Genomic DNA, 13122 nt, shown 5'->3' with positions numbered 1-13122 from the left:
ATATTTAAAAGACAATTCAAAATGATTCTTCACTGCCCAACTGGAGCCCCGAGGTAAAATTTGGCCTCTAGAGGAATGGTGTTTGGCCTGCAGTTGCCAACCCAGTAGCAAAAATGGGGCATAAAGGGGTGAATGTCTGTGTCTTTACAGCTAGTTGGCAGACTTTTGGGGGACTGCAAACTTGGCCTGCCACCTTCACCCCCTCCTTGGAGTGGCTTTTCAGGAAAATGCAGTGGCTGACCAAGACGTAAATTGTTGAAGTGGTACAGTTGCTGCAGTCCAGCAGAGGAATACCAAATGAGCATACCGTTTAGGATTCACTTGCAGATATTTAGCTTCACCTTCCGTTATCGAAGGTAAATGGCACATCCTAGCCAGGCAAAGAAAGTCAAGGAGGTTGCAAAGCCTGGTCATTTTAGGGCATCATCTGGTGAGCGTCCTAAGGGCCGTGGCAGACTTTGGGCTCTTCAGATTTCATTGGTGCACTGCAACACTAAAATTTGGCGTTCCCCTGCCTCTTGTGCTCTATTCTACATCATTGTTGTGGCACCCCCTGAAATGCTGCCGCCCAGTGTGGACGAACCAGTCACGCTACCCTAAAACAACCTTTCTAAGGGCCAAACCGAGGTTTGGAGAGCCGTAATTGCATGGCGGAATAGGGTTATTTTGTTCTGTTCTGTTTTTAAATGGGTTCCAAGCCATAGAGGGTCAAAATCTGCACACAATCTGCAAAAGTGGTTGGAGCAATGGATTTACATTTTTTCTCTGCATGCTGCTTTCTACACACTCATACACCCTCTGCTATCCAGGCAGGCAAAAGAGCATTACCTGCAGAGAAAAGGTGCTGTTTGGGGAGAGTCCTAAGATCGAGAGGCTTGGAGGGCTTCATTTGGCCCCAGGGCCTGAAGTGCCACACCTCTGGCATAATGGGTGGGAACTTGGGAGAAAATGAAACAGATTCTAAGAGTTCTGATCTAGATTATCCATGTGAGGTTCTACAGGACTCAATTTTATGCCCCATGTTGTTTAAAATCTAAATGGAACTGCTGAGTGGCATCATCCAGAATTTGGGACTACATTGTCAGTATGCTGATGACACACAGCTATAGTTCCCCTTTATATCTGCAGGTGTGGCAGTGGCTTTGCTGGGCAGATGTCTGCCTTAGTAATGGACTGGATGAGAGCCAGTAAGATGAAGCTCAATCCAGATAAGACTGATTCAGTGTTAGTGGGTGATTCCTGGACTGGTTGGATGGGCGGTTGCCTGTTCTTGACAGGGTTACATTCTCTGAAGGAGCAAGTATGTAGTTTTGGGGTACGTCTGGGTCCATCACTGTCGCTTGAGGCTCAAGTGGCCTCGGTGGTACAGGGTGTCTTCCATCAGGTTTGGCTGGTGGCCCATCTATGCTTGTATCTGGACAGGGATAGCCTTATTTTCTGTTGCCTATATTCTGGTAACCCTTAGGTTAGATTACTGCAATTTGTTATACACTTTTGAAAACTGTTCAGAAACTGCAGTTAATGCAGAATTCAGCAGCTAGGTTACTCACTGGGGCAAGACGGCCTGAGCACATAACACCAATCCTGACCCAACTGCACTGGCTACCAGATAGTTTCTTGGCCTAATTCAGAGTTCTACTTTTGACCTATAAAGTACTTTATGGCTCAGGACCCCAAAACCCCAAAGGCCACCTCTTCCCATATGAACTGACCTGGACCCTGTGATTGTAATCTAAGGCCCTTGTTTGTGTGCCCCCTTTACAGGAGGGCTGGAGGTGGCAACATGAGAAAGGGCCTTATCAGTGTAGGCTCCCTGCTTGTGGAATAGTTTCCTCAGGAGGCTTGCCTGGTGCCATTGCTGCATATCGTTAGGCACCAGGCAAAAACATTCCTTTTTCATAAGGCCTTTGACTTTTAATTACCTATGGTCTTTTTGTGTGGGTGGGATGTTTTAATCTGGTTGGCACCTGCCTGCTTTGGGAGACAATGGAGGAGCGCACCTTTGGGGTGAAGGCAAACTGTTGGAAGGGTACAGCACCTGCTGTGGTTGTAGAGACCGATACAGGAGTGACATGTTTTGTTGCAGCTGGGGCATCTGGTTGTGCTGCTGCAGATACAGCATGGTGTTTCTTCTGCCTGTCCTCCTCCCAGAGGTCATCCCTCCTCTGGTCACTGGTCATTGCTATGAATGTTGCCAGGCAGTTTTAAACAGTTTTTTAAAAAGTACTTTGGATTTTTGAAAATGCTGGCTTTTAATGTATCTATGTGTTTGTGTGTTGTTTCTTAAAACATTGTAACTGATTTTGAGCTGCTATGGCAAAGAAATGAACAATAAATTTAATTAATAACAGCAACAATAGGCTGAAATGTATTTGTCATCTTTAGAGTGAAGAGAAAGGTCACCCAAATGTTGGAGATGCGATTTATGAAGTCTTGAGTCTGCACAGAGATTCTGAAAGAGAGGAAGAACCAGGCAGCCCATCCCATGAGGATGACGCTAAAGAGGGTAGAGTTTACTTCAGTAATACCTGTACAGGCTGTAATGTATTCCATTAAATACAGCTCTTCCTAATTATGCTTGCCAGGGATGTACCTCAAATAGGAGAGATGCATAATTTCTGGGGGTAACTGGTTATCCATAAATGCTGTTCGTTATCTCTGTCTTTTAATTCTCCTGGTGATGAATTGCTGTGATGAATTGCATCCATCTTCCACTACAACCACTACCTATCTCTGTAGGTAGTGGGCTGCAAACTGCTCCAGAGTAGATCCTGCTGATAGCAGAGATCAAGGTTTATATATGACAGAGCAGGTCTGATGAGAACTTGGATTGGTGGGACCTTTCATTTGCTTGAATACAAAGAGAACTGAGGCAGGCAGTGTAATATGGTGCTTGCCTTGAATCTGCTTTCTTGCACTCCTGTCCTTTGCCATCCACTTCCCCATCTCCAAGGAAGAAAAAATAATCTTACAGGGCTAGGATGGGTGCAGTTGGAGTGGAATAAATAGATGGAATAGAGCTGCTGGGAGTTCTTAGAGATGTCTTCAGAAGAGACAGTTGCACTGCCACCACCCTGGCACACACTTTCTGCCAGGGATCCTGTGAACCAAACTACAACTACATTAGTCTTATAAACTAATTTGTGTTCTGCCTTGTAGTAGTTTTCTTTACAGAGTTATAAGAAGTGTGCAATGGAATTAGAATCTCTTGTGACCATGTTACTGATAAATATGTTCATCTCTTGGGTTTTTCCGATGTAGAGAGTGATAATGAACTCTCCAGTGGTACTGGTGATGTATCAAAGGATTGCCCAGAGAAGATCTTGTATTCATGGGGAGAACTGCTTGGAAGATGGTAAGAATTAAATAGAAATAATTTGCAAGAGAACTGAACAGTGACATATTAGAAAAATAACTTTTTAAAAGACTTGAGCATAATTTACATAGGAGTTTATCTTACTTCATTTGTTTGGCGTAAAACTGAAAGCAAGAAAAAAAAACAGTACTTGGGGATGGGGAGAGAAGATGGTGCTTGATTTTTCATGCTTTGGGACAGGCCACACAAGCTTGTGGGTGATGCATAGTTCTGTCAATTTTCCTTTCGGCTTGCTGTGATTAGATGCCTGAATTACCCTGTCAGTAGAGATTTTACTTTCTTGGGCTCCATGATCACTGTAGATGGTGACAGCGGCCACGAAATCAAAAGACGCCTGCTCCTTGGGAGAAAGGCAATGGCAAACCTAGACAGCATCTTAAAAAGCAGAGACATCACCTTGCCAACAAAGGTACGTATAGTGAAAGCCATGGTTTTCCCAGTAGTGATGTATGGAAGTGAGAGCTGGACCATAAAGAAGGCTGATTGCCGAAGAATTGATGCTTTTGAATTATGGTGCTGGAGGAGACTCTTGAGAGTCCCATGGACTGCAAGAAGATCAAACGTATCCATTCTTAAGGAACTCAGCCCTGAGTGCTCACTGGAAGGACAGATCGTGAAGCTGAGGCTCCAAGACTTTGGCCACCTCCTGAGAAGAGAAGACTCCCTGGAAAAGACCCCGATGTTGGGAAAGATGGAGGGCACAAGGAGAAGGGGACAACAGAGGATGAGATGGTTGGATAGTGTTCTCGAAGCTACCAGCATGAGTCTGACTAAACTGCGGGAGGCAGTGGAAGACAGGAGTGCCTGGCGTGCTCTGGTCCATGGGGTCACAAAGAGTCGGACACGACTAAACAACTAAACAACAACACCTCCTCTCTTTTCCATTAAAAGGGGGACTTGGTGCATAGGCATTTATTTGTTAATAATAGGCTACTGAGAGACTTACAAGTTGGTTATTCAAATTAATTTAATCTCATGATTTTACGTCATTGACATGCAGTTGTAATATGATCTAGCACCCTTCCTCAGTATAGTTTTTTAAGAACAGAAAACAGAAAAGAAGAGACTTCTGAACCAGGCCAAGGACCCATCTAGCTCAACCTCTGATTTTCACAATGGCCAACCAGAGACCTGTGGGAAACCGGCAAGCACAAGAGCAACCACCCACCCCGTGGCTTCCAACAACTGGTATTCAGTCAATCAATCAATCAATCAATCAATCAATCAATCAATCAGTCAGTCAGTCTTCATTATGGTTCAGAGACCCAACAAATCGTTACAAAGCAATGCACAATTCGGACAGCCTACCTCCAGGTTAAACAAGCATTTTGTTCAGACTTAAAGATAGGGATCATTGGTTCTTGCAACCACCACTAAAAACTTTGCCACTGCTAATGTTCTAGCATTTGTCCAGTCTTCCAATAGGAACCTGACATAGTGAGCCTCTGATTTTCCTGGAAAAGGTACCAGCAAGGGTAATATCAGTTCAGCCCTGGCTTGCTCGTATTTCACACAGTGCAGCAAAATATGTTTTATAGAATCGATGTCTTGAGCACATGAGGAAAGTCTGTCCTGGTAGGAAACTCCTCTCAACCTGCCGTCCAACACTGCAGAAGGAAAGACGTTCAGTCCAGCTTTGGTGAATAACCTTCGAAAATTTGGTACTGTCAGGTTTTTAATGTAAGGTGTTAACTCAGCTGGTATACAGAAGCGTTACTGCCTCCTGCCATGAAGGCAGAACATAGCCATTGTGCTTAGTAGCCGTTGATTGCCCTTATCCTCCATGAATTTGTCCAGGTGTTTTTTAAAAGCATCTAAGTTGGGACGCGGGTGGCGCCGTGGGTAAAACCTTAGCACCTAGGACTTGCCGATCTCATGGTCGGCGGTTCGAATCCCCACGGCGGGGTGAGCTCCCGTTGTTCGGTCCCAGCTCCTGCCCACCTAGCAGTTCGAAAGCACCCTTAAGTGCAAATAGATAAATAGGTACCGCTTTATAGCGGGAAGGTAAACGGCGTTTCCGTGTGCTGCGCTGGTGCTGGCTCGCCAGTTGCAGCTTCGTCACGCTGGCCACGTGACCCGGAAGTGTCTGTGGACAGTGCTGGCTCTCAGCCTCTAGAGTGAGATGAGCGCACAACCCTAGAGTCTGTCAAGACTGGCCCGTACGGGCAGGGGTACCTTTACCTTTACCTTTTAAGTTGGCAGCCATCACTGGTTTTTGTGGGAGCAAATTCCATAGTTTAACAATGTACTGTGTGAAGAAGTACTCGTTAAATCAGTTCTGAATCTTCCAACATTCAGATTCATTGCATGTTCATGAGTCCTAGTGTTATGGGAGAGGAAGAAAAAACTTTTTATTTTATGATTTTATGAACTTCTATCTTGTTGCCTCTTACTGGCCTTTCCTCTAAACTAAAAAGTCCCGGACGCTGCAAGAGTTGGGAATTGGACATATATTCTGATGTCAGAATATTAAGCTCTCCCTTTTGACATATACCATATTTTTCCATGTATTGGACAAGGTTTTTAGACTCAAAAATCACGTCAAAAAACTGGGGTCGTCCAATACACGGATAGTGGCATGGGCCGGGGGAGAAGCAGGGCGCCACCAGCCATTTGGTTGGCAGGAGCGTGGCTTCCCCTGATGCTGCAGCAAGCGGGAAGTGATCTGGGGGCGTTTCCTGCCCGCAGCTGCGTGGGGGGGAGGGGGGGAGATGCTCGTTGGCACAACTTCCCCCAGTGCCGCTGTTTGCGGCGGGCGCTGCCTGGATCCTTTCCCCTACATGGCGACATTGGGGGAGGTTGCGCTCCCACCCACCAGATTGCAGGCGGGAGCTCAAATTCCCCCGATGCCACTATGTGCGGGAAACAGTCTAGGGAGTGTCTCGTTCCCACAGCTGCCTGGGGGGAGAGGCACAACAACTTTGGGCCATCTCCCCATATTTTATTGAAACTGAGTCCCCAAAAATGAGGGAGTCCTTATACATGGGGGTATCCTATAGACGGAAAAATAAGGTAAGTGCAGGAGTTTGCCATTCCTAGTGTCTTCTCATCCCTAGGATAGTTGAGAATTTGTTATGGCAAATCTATTTTTCCTATTTTATGTTAGAATATTTCAAAGTGACTTTCTGTAGAATGTGTGTGTATAATTTAGGCTTGCACTGTTCAAATAAGCAACAACTTTCCTACCTTTTTGTTAGGCATAGTAACCTTAGTGTGAGACCAAAAGGACTGTCTTCGCTGGTGAAGCGTGGTGTTCCAGAGGCATTAAGAGCTGAGGTCTGGCAGTTACTAGCAGGATGCCATGATAACCAGGCGATGTTGGAAAAATACAGAATTCTCATCACAAAGGTGAGTCTTTCGAAAATGTTCATTGATATGATGAATTTATATATTAAATCAGATCTCTCTGCATGTGCAACAATAGAGCTATATCGTAAAAAAATAAGTGTAAAGAAATTTTCACTAGAATACTTTACTGCTTGCTGTGGGTACCCACAGATTTGATTCAATTAGGAATGAAACATGTGGCCTTGGTTATTGATACTGCATGGCATCTAATGTTCTGTGCAGATGCTAAAAACTGTGACGTAGGTTTTTTTTTAAACAAACTTGTTCCTCCTTCTCTGAGACCCTTATTCTCCATGATAGCAAGGCTGTCACTTGGCTGCTTTTATAATTTTAAAAAGTTTAGCCTGGGTGTCTTACTGTATCAGGCTCAGACCTGCAGCCTTGAGGTCTAGTTATATGCTGCTTAGTGTATTGCTGCTGTGCTCTTATGAATGGAAAAAGTTGACCTAAATGCTTATGAGAACCACTGTGCTGTGACCGTGATAACACACTCCATGTACGTGTATATGTACCCCAGGATTTTAATTCTTTTGGTATCTACCAGCTTTCAGCCTTTAAAGTTTTTATTGAAAGAGGGAGGAATCGAGATGTGATAGATAGGTAGAGCTTTTCTTCTCTTTCACGTTCTGTAATTTTTCAGTTTACTTGATACCATTAAAAATGGAATATTTCATTAGTACTATCAGGAGAAATAGATTTTGATCCCAGTGGTACAGTAGACTTATGTTGACAGAAGTTCTGGGATTAGTTTATCAGCAGTGGACTCTAATTTTAAAAAGTGGCTCATGTGATCATACTCTCACTGACTAGTATAAAAGAAAAGGATGTTTGCAAGAAGTATATCTATATTGTATATAAGCCAAATAATTCTTTTGCCCTTGTTTTCTATATGGGGATACCTTTTTAATTTGATTCCTTCCCCCTCTTTCCTTTTCCTTTCTCCTCCTGCGATGAGGCTGCATTTTAATTTTAATGTTTCAATATTTTAATGTTGTATTTTAATCTTGTTTTTAAGTTGTATTCATTCAACTTGTTTTTATTATTGCTTGTTAGCCGCCCTGAGCCCGGCCTTGGCTGGAGAGGGCAGGGTATAAATAAAAATTATTATTATTATTATTTAATATTAAATCTAATACTGTTTAGAATATTCCACTTTCACAGTGATTGTTTTTTGCATATATGCAGTTGGAAAGCTTTAACACACACTTACACAATCCAGTGAGCTTTTGACTGTCCTCTCTCTTAATACATTTTTTTAATCTGAATATCCATTTATTGATAAATTGGTTTTAAAGGTAAAGGTAAAGGTACCCCTGCCCGAACGGGCCAGTCTTGACAGACTCTGGGGTTTGTGCGCCCATCTCACTCTATAGGCCATGGGCCAGCGCTGTCCGGAGACACTTCCGGGTCACGTGGCCAGCGTGACAAAGCTGCATCTGGCGAGCCAGCGCAGCACACGGAACGCCGTTTACCTTCCCGCTGGTAAGCGGTACCTATTTATCTACTTGCACCCAGGGGTGCTTTCGAACTGCTAGGTTGGCAGGCGCTGGGACCGAGCAGCGGGAGCGCACCCCGCCGCGGGGATTCGAACCGCCGACCTTTCGATCGGCAAGCCCTAGGCGCTGAGGCTTTTACCCGCAGCGCCACCCGCGTCCCGCTAAATTGGTTTTAGTATATTTTAAAACTTTTTTATAATTGATTTTATAATATAGAGTTGAAATTCTGTTTTGAAAGTTATTACCTATCCAGAATTTAGGTGAACAAGGTTATTAATCTAATAAATTCAGCAGAGAAAGATATAACTAAGTGTGTCATTCATTTAGCACCAATAATGTTCCTGGCACTGTAGAAAGTATGTTGCTAGCTATACCTAAGACTGAAGTAACATGGATTAAGCACAAGTAAAAGAAGGATAAAATTCCCAGTGGATTGAGGGCAAAGATAGTTAGGAAATAATAGTTGGCAGGTACAGGTTACACAAAAGCTTAGTTTAGGTGGGGGATTGGAAACAAATTGCAGGGTGTACACACTCCCTCTACCCACTCCATTCTTGCATAGCTTCCTTTTCCATTTTTTTGTTTAGTGCTAGGTGAAGTTAGCTGTGTAGTTGGGACTGGAAGCCAGTGTATATGACAAGCACTGTGTAATGTAATGATACCTGCCAGTTCCCGCCAATAATCTTGCTTACCTATTTTGGGGTAGCTGGTGTTCCATATAGAACACCTTGCAGTAGTACAACTCACAGCTCCCCAGCACATGGATAACTGTCACAAAGCTCTCTCTAATCCTTTAGTATTGTAGTTTATATATAAGCAAAACATGATAAAACGTGCTCTGTGCCACTAAGGCTGTTGTGTGCCTCAAGTGAACAGAGCTGGATCTAAGATTACCTCTAACTATGGACCTAAGGGGAGTGTAAGAACCCTGGCCAAAATAGGCTGTATTTTGCCTAATCACCGTGTTGGCCTGAATATAAGACAGACCCACAAATGAGCTGCACCTTTAAAATTCAAGGCTTATTTATGGGTGTGGCCCGCCTCCTGGTACTACCTCCCCAAGCTGGCACCGGGGGGGGGGGAGGCTTGGGAGCGGTGGGCAGGCTGTGCATCGTTGCCCCGTGCTCCTGGGCTACTTCGGGGGAGGCGGGGGGGGGGAGTTGGAGCCACACGGTAAGGTTGCCGCACTTTCACTTATATTCGGGCCAATTCGGTAGATGGACAAACAACTCATAAACCGTCCTTGTCTGCCTTAAGTCTCTTTGTTGGCCTTCCAGCTCTCATTACCGTGTTCAAGCACTAGTTCAGAACCTCTACTGCTTTACCTGCTTTAGATGAAAAGGAGACATAAAATTCTAAGTGGATTTGAGGTAGCTGAAAGGTGTTCCAAACTGAAGCTGTAATATTGGCAAAGCAGAAATCAAACTTTGCTAAAAAAATATACTGCCCACACAATGCTGCTTGCTTGCTCAGGTCAGCTGGAGAGAGACTAAAGTTAGTACCATCACTGTCTGAAGTGCAGTTGATGAGGATACAATTGGTCATGTGGGATCCCAAATGTTTGAGGACAAGAAGGCCAGTTAATGAACAGTGGTTGCAGGATTTTTGTTGTCGGTTTCCTTTTGCCAGCACTGTATTTCCTCATCCCCTCCAATGAGAACCTGGCAATGGGGAGTTGGGCAGTGCAGAGTATCATTCTGTGTCATCGGTGTTTTGTTGCACGCCATTATTATTATTATCATTTCATTTCTATACCGTTTTATATTTTTAAGAAAACAACTAATATAGGTTTACAACCTAACCTACATTAAAACATCAAAAAAGAAAAAGAAAAAAATCCAGAAGAATACATTACAGAAGAAATTCAAATATAAAGTATACATTCAAAGCAACATAACTGGAAAGTAAAATATTATCTGAAAGATTTCAGTATAAAACATTACAAAGGTGGTCAACTGCAGAATGCACATTTAATGCAGCAAAGTTGACAACAACTACAATTTTATGTTAAACATTTCAAAAGAGAACATTGCTAAAGGAAGTGAAATATAAAATGCACATTTAAAACAACATAATCAGCAAGAGAATAAAATTAAAATACAATCATAAACATAATGCATATCTGCTGCTGTAGGTAAGATGGTCTCTGAGCTCTTCAGCAGCCTCAGCTTTTGTAGCTGGAGTCAATCAGGGCCCTGCCGTCCCATTATTCATGCTTCATGCTTCCTGTTTTTGGACCAGCCCTTTTGTATGATGCAGTTCTGCCCTTAGCAGCAGACAGTGGGGTTGGACTGGAGAGACATGGATTCAGTCCCATCACACCCAAGACGCTTTCTGAAAGACCATTGGCCAATCTTCAACTATCAGTCTGGCAAAGCACATAGCGTTGTAGGAATGAAATTAGGCTTTATGTTGCCCTGAACTTTTTGGTTGAAGGGTGAGATTTCTTGATTCCTCCCTCCCTCCCTCCCGCTCTCTCTCTCTGCTGTTGTTGATTCTTGCCAGTCAAACCTTTTCCCTATTTTCATTGCTGTCCTAGGAAAACTGATTTTTGAATAACTTCCTGTATTTTTCTTTGTTATCGGATGCTTCTAGCTTTCCCTACTTTTTGAAAACAGCAATGTTGTTATCACAAGTAATGTCCACACTTTTGAAATCTCATGAGAAGCTGAAGGATTTTGAATTGGAGATCTGATGCAGACTGAGTCACATTTTAGCTAATCAGAGTGTAGTATATGAATATACTAGAATGAATCCTATATACTAGAATGAATCCTAGTATATAATAAAAACTCTGCGTTAGAATCTGAAGATACTTAAACAAACAAAAAAAATGTTTTCTTATTCAGTGTTTTGATACATGTTTGCTTTGTTCAACACCTATTATTCTGTAACACTGAAGACGTGCATTAATTCTGCTCTCTATAGGAGATTTTTTAAAACAATATGTGTAGGTCTTTTGAAAGTTGAGTCATAGAAGTTGGCTGAGATTGATTTGATTTTTCTACTTTTGACTGCTTTTAAGATCCCAGTTGCCATAACAACTTTATTACCTATTTTTTCTCTAGCAAATCAGTTGCCATAACAATAAAATACAGCTTTATGAATGTGACCGCATTTCTTTTTGACATTCTTCATTTTTATAGAAATACCTCGTGGTTGGGGGTTGTGTATGTTTCTTAAAATATTAAGCCTTCAATCTAGCATTCTGCATGTTCCTGGGTGAATCTCACTGAAGCCAATGTCTATCCAACTGTGTATTTTCCTGTTTCTTTCCAAGCCAGCATTTGGACATTATGAAATGAATCTATTCATATAATCTATAGGCCAGGAAAGGGGCATATGGCATAGGCAGTTGTCCTGTTAGCCAGCCCTCGCGTCTGCAGTTGTCGTTGCTGAATCTCAGGTTGGCTCTGAGTAAGATTCCCCCCCATCCATGATCTGATTATGGATGAGAAGGCTGATTGTGGTCTGTACCACTGAGACCTGGGTGAGTAATCAGGGTGGAGTGGGTCTCCCCCAGCTGTGCCCACCTGGATACTTGGTGCGCAATCAGGGCAGACTTGAGGGTCCAGGAGCGGAGGTTGCTGTGTCTATAGATTCCATCTCCCTTTCAGGCTCTCTGTCCAGTTGTGAGGGGGATCTAGAATGTGTGTTCCTGGCACTGGGCTATTAGGACAGATTAGAGATTCTGCTGGCTTATTAGATGGATGGCAGGTTGCCTGCTCTTGATGGAATTAAAGGTAAAGGTAAAGGTACCCCTGCCCGTACGGGCCAGTCTTGACAGACTCTAGGGTTGTGCGCCCATCTCACTCAAGAGGCCGGGGGCCAGCGCTGTCCGGAGACACTTCTGGGTCATGTGGCCAGCATGACATCGCTGCTCTGGCAAGCCAGAGCCGCACACGGAATTACACTCCCTCTAAAGGAGCAAGTACATAGCTTGTGGGTACTTCAGGATTCTTTGCTGTCGCTTGAGGCTCAGGTGGCCTTAGTGGCGTGGAGTGGAGTGGGTCATGTAAAGCTGATGTTACCTGTGTTTTCTTTGTAGCATAGGAGTCCCATAGCTATTAATTTTTAATATTGCTAGATCTTCTTCATTGTACTTGTATAATTAAGAGAAGCAGTGCATTGCATTGCAACCTAATTGAATTGCATGTGATGGAGGACATCTGTTATGGTTCTCTCTGTCTCTTAAAGTCTGTGTGGCATGCAAGCCATGTTTAAGCCTTGACTGTTCTCTTTTGCCTTCCCCCTGTCTGACTCAACTTATTTAGTCATATAGACCAATTTCCACAAGTTATCTGGATTGTTGATATTCCCATAATTATTGGCAATGTTGTTCCAAACACAGATTTCCAACAGGTCAATAAAGTATGATATAATATATTTTTGTTACCTGTTTTCTATCATTTCTGGGGTAGAAAAATACTCTGCAAGTACTCTTAGATATGTTTTACATTGTGGTGTTTGTTTTGCAACATTTTGTGTTCCAATACGTTGTGACCTGCCTTGGAAGAGGTAACCCTGAAAGGCAGCCTATACATAATGTCAGGGGTTTAGGAGCAGAGGCACGGGCAAGGGAGGAGACAGAGAGCGAAGGGGAGGAGGCAGAAGAAAAGATGAGTGATGACGACGACCCGAGATCTCCCAGTCTTTCCAGTGAATCAGAGGATTCACAGAAAGGAGCACCAGTGGCCAGGGCAAGGGGGGAGTCTAGGGGGGCACCCCAGGAAGATAGAGCCAGAGGGGACTCAGGGGGGAGCAGCTGGAAATCGGGACCAGCGTCACCGCCAGGAAGCAGGGAAGAGGAAGGGAGCCAGGGGGGAAACGCTGGCAGCTCACCACAGGAGGGAGGGCATGAGTCAGGAGTGGCCACGCCTCCATCGGGGAGCGAAGAAACGG

General features: G+C 43.8%; 1 protein-coding gene and 1 long non-coding RNA gene across 5 annotated transcripts in view; one reads left to right on the top strand and one right to left on the bottom strand.

Annotated features, from left to right (window-relative positions):
- RABGAP1L (RAB GTPase activating protein 1 like) overlaps positions 1-13122 on the top strand; it is a 161143-nt gene that overhangs the window by 18936 nt on the left and 129085 nt on the right. For all 4 annotated transcript variants that reach the window (XM_081194342.1, XM_081194344.1, XM_081194345.1 and 1 more), the window contains exons 12-14: positions 2386-2506; positions 3262-3355; positions 6574-6724. In XM_081194342.1, coding sequence (XP_081050468.1) covers positions 2386-2506; positions 3262-3355; positions 6574-6724 — 366 coding nt within the window. The remainder of the gene's footprint in view (positions 1-2385; positions 2507-3261; positions 3356-6573; positions 6725-13122) is intronic.
- LOC308587144 overlaps positions 5322-13122 on the bottom strand; it is a 173094-nt gene continuing 165293 nt past the window's right edge. Inside the window, exon 3 of the long non-coding RNA XR_014008224.1 lies at positions 5322-5336. This is a non-coding gene — a long non-coding RNA (uncharacterized lncRNA). The remainder of the gene's footprint in view (positions 5337-13122) is intronic.

The sequence above is a fragment of the Podarcis bocagei genome (genome assembly GCF_964188305.1).
Source record: "Podarcis bocagei genome assembly, chromosome: 5".
Lineage (NCBI taxonomy): Eukaryota > Metazoa > Chordata > Lepidosauria > Squamata > Lacertidae > Podarcis > Podarcis bocagei.
The sequence above is the reverse complement of the archived record's forward strand: the minus strand, read 5'-3'. Positions and strand labels throughout refer to the sequence as shown.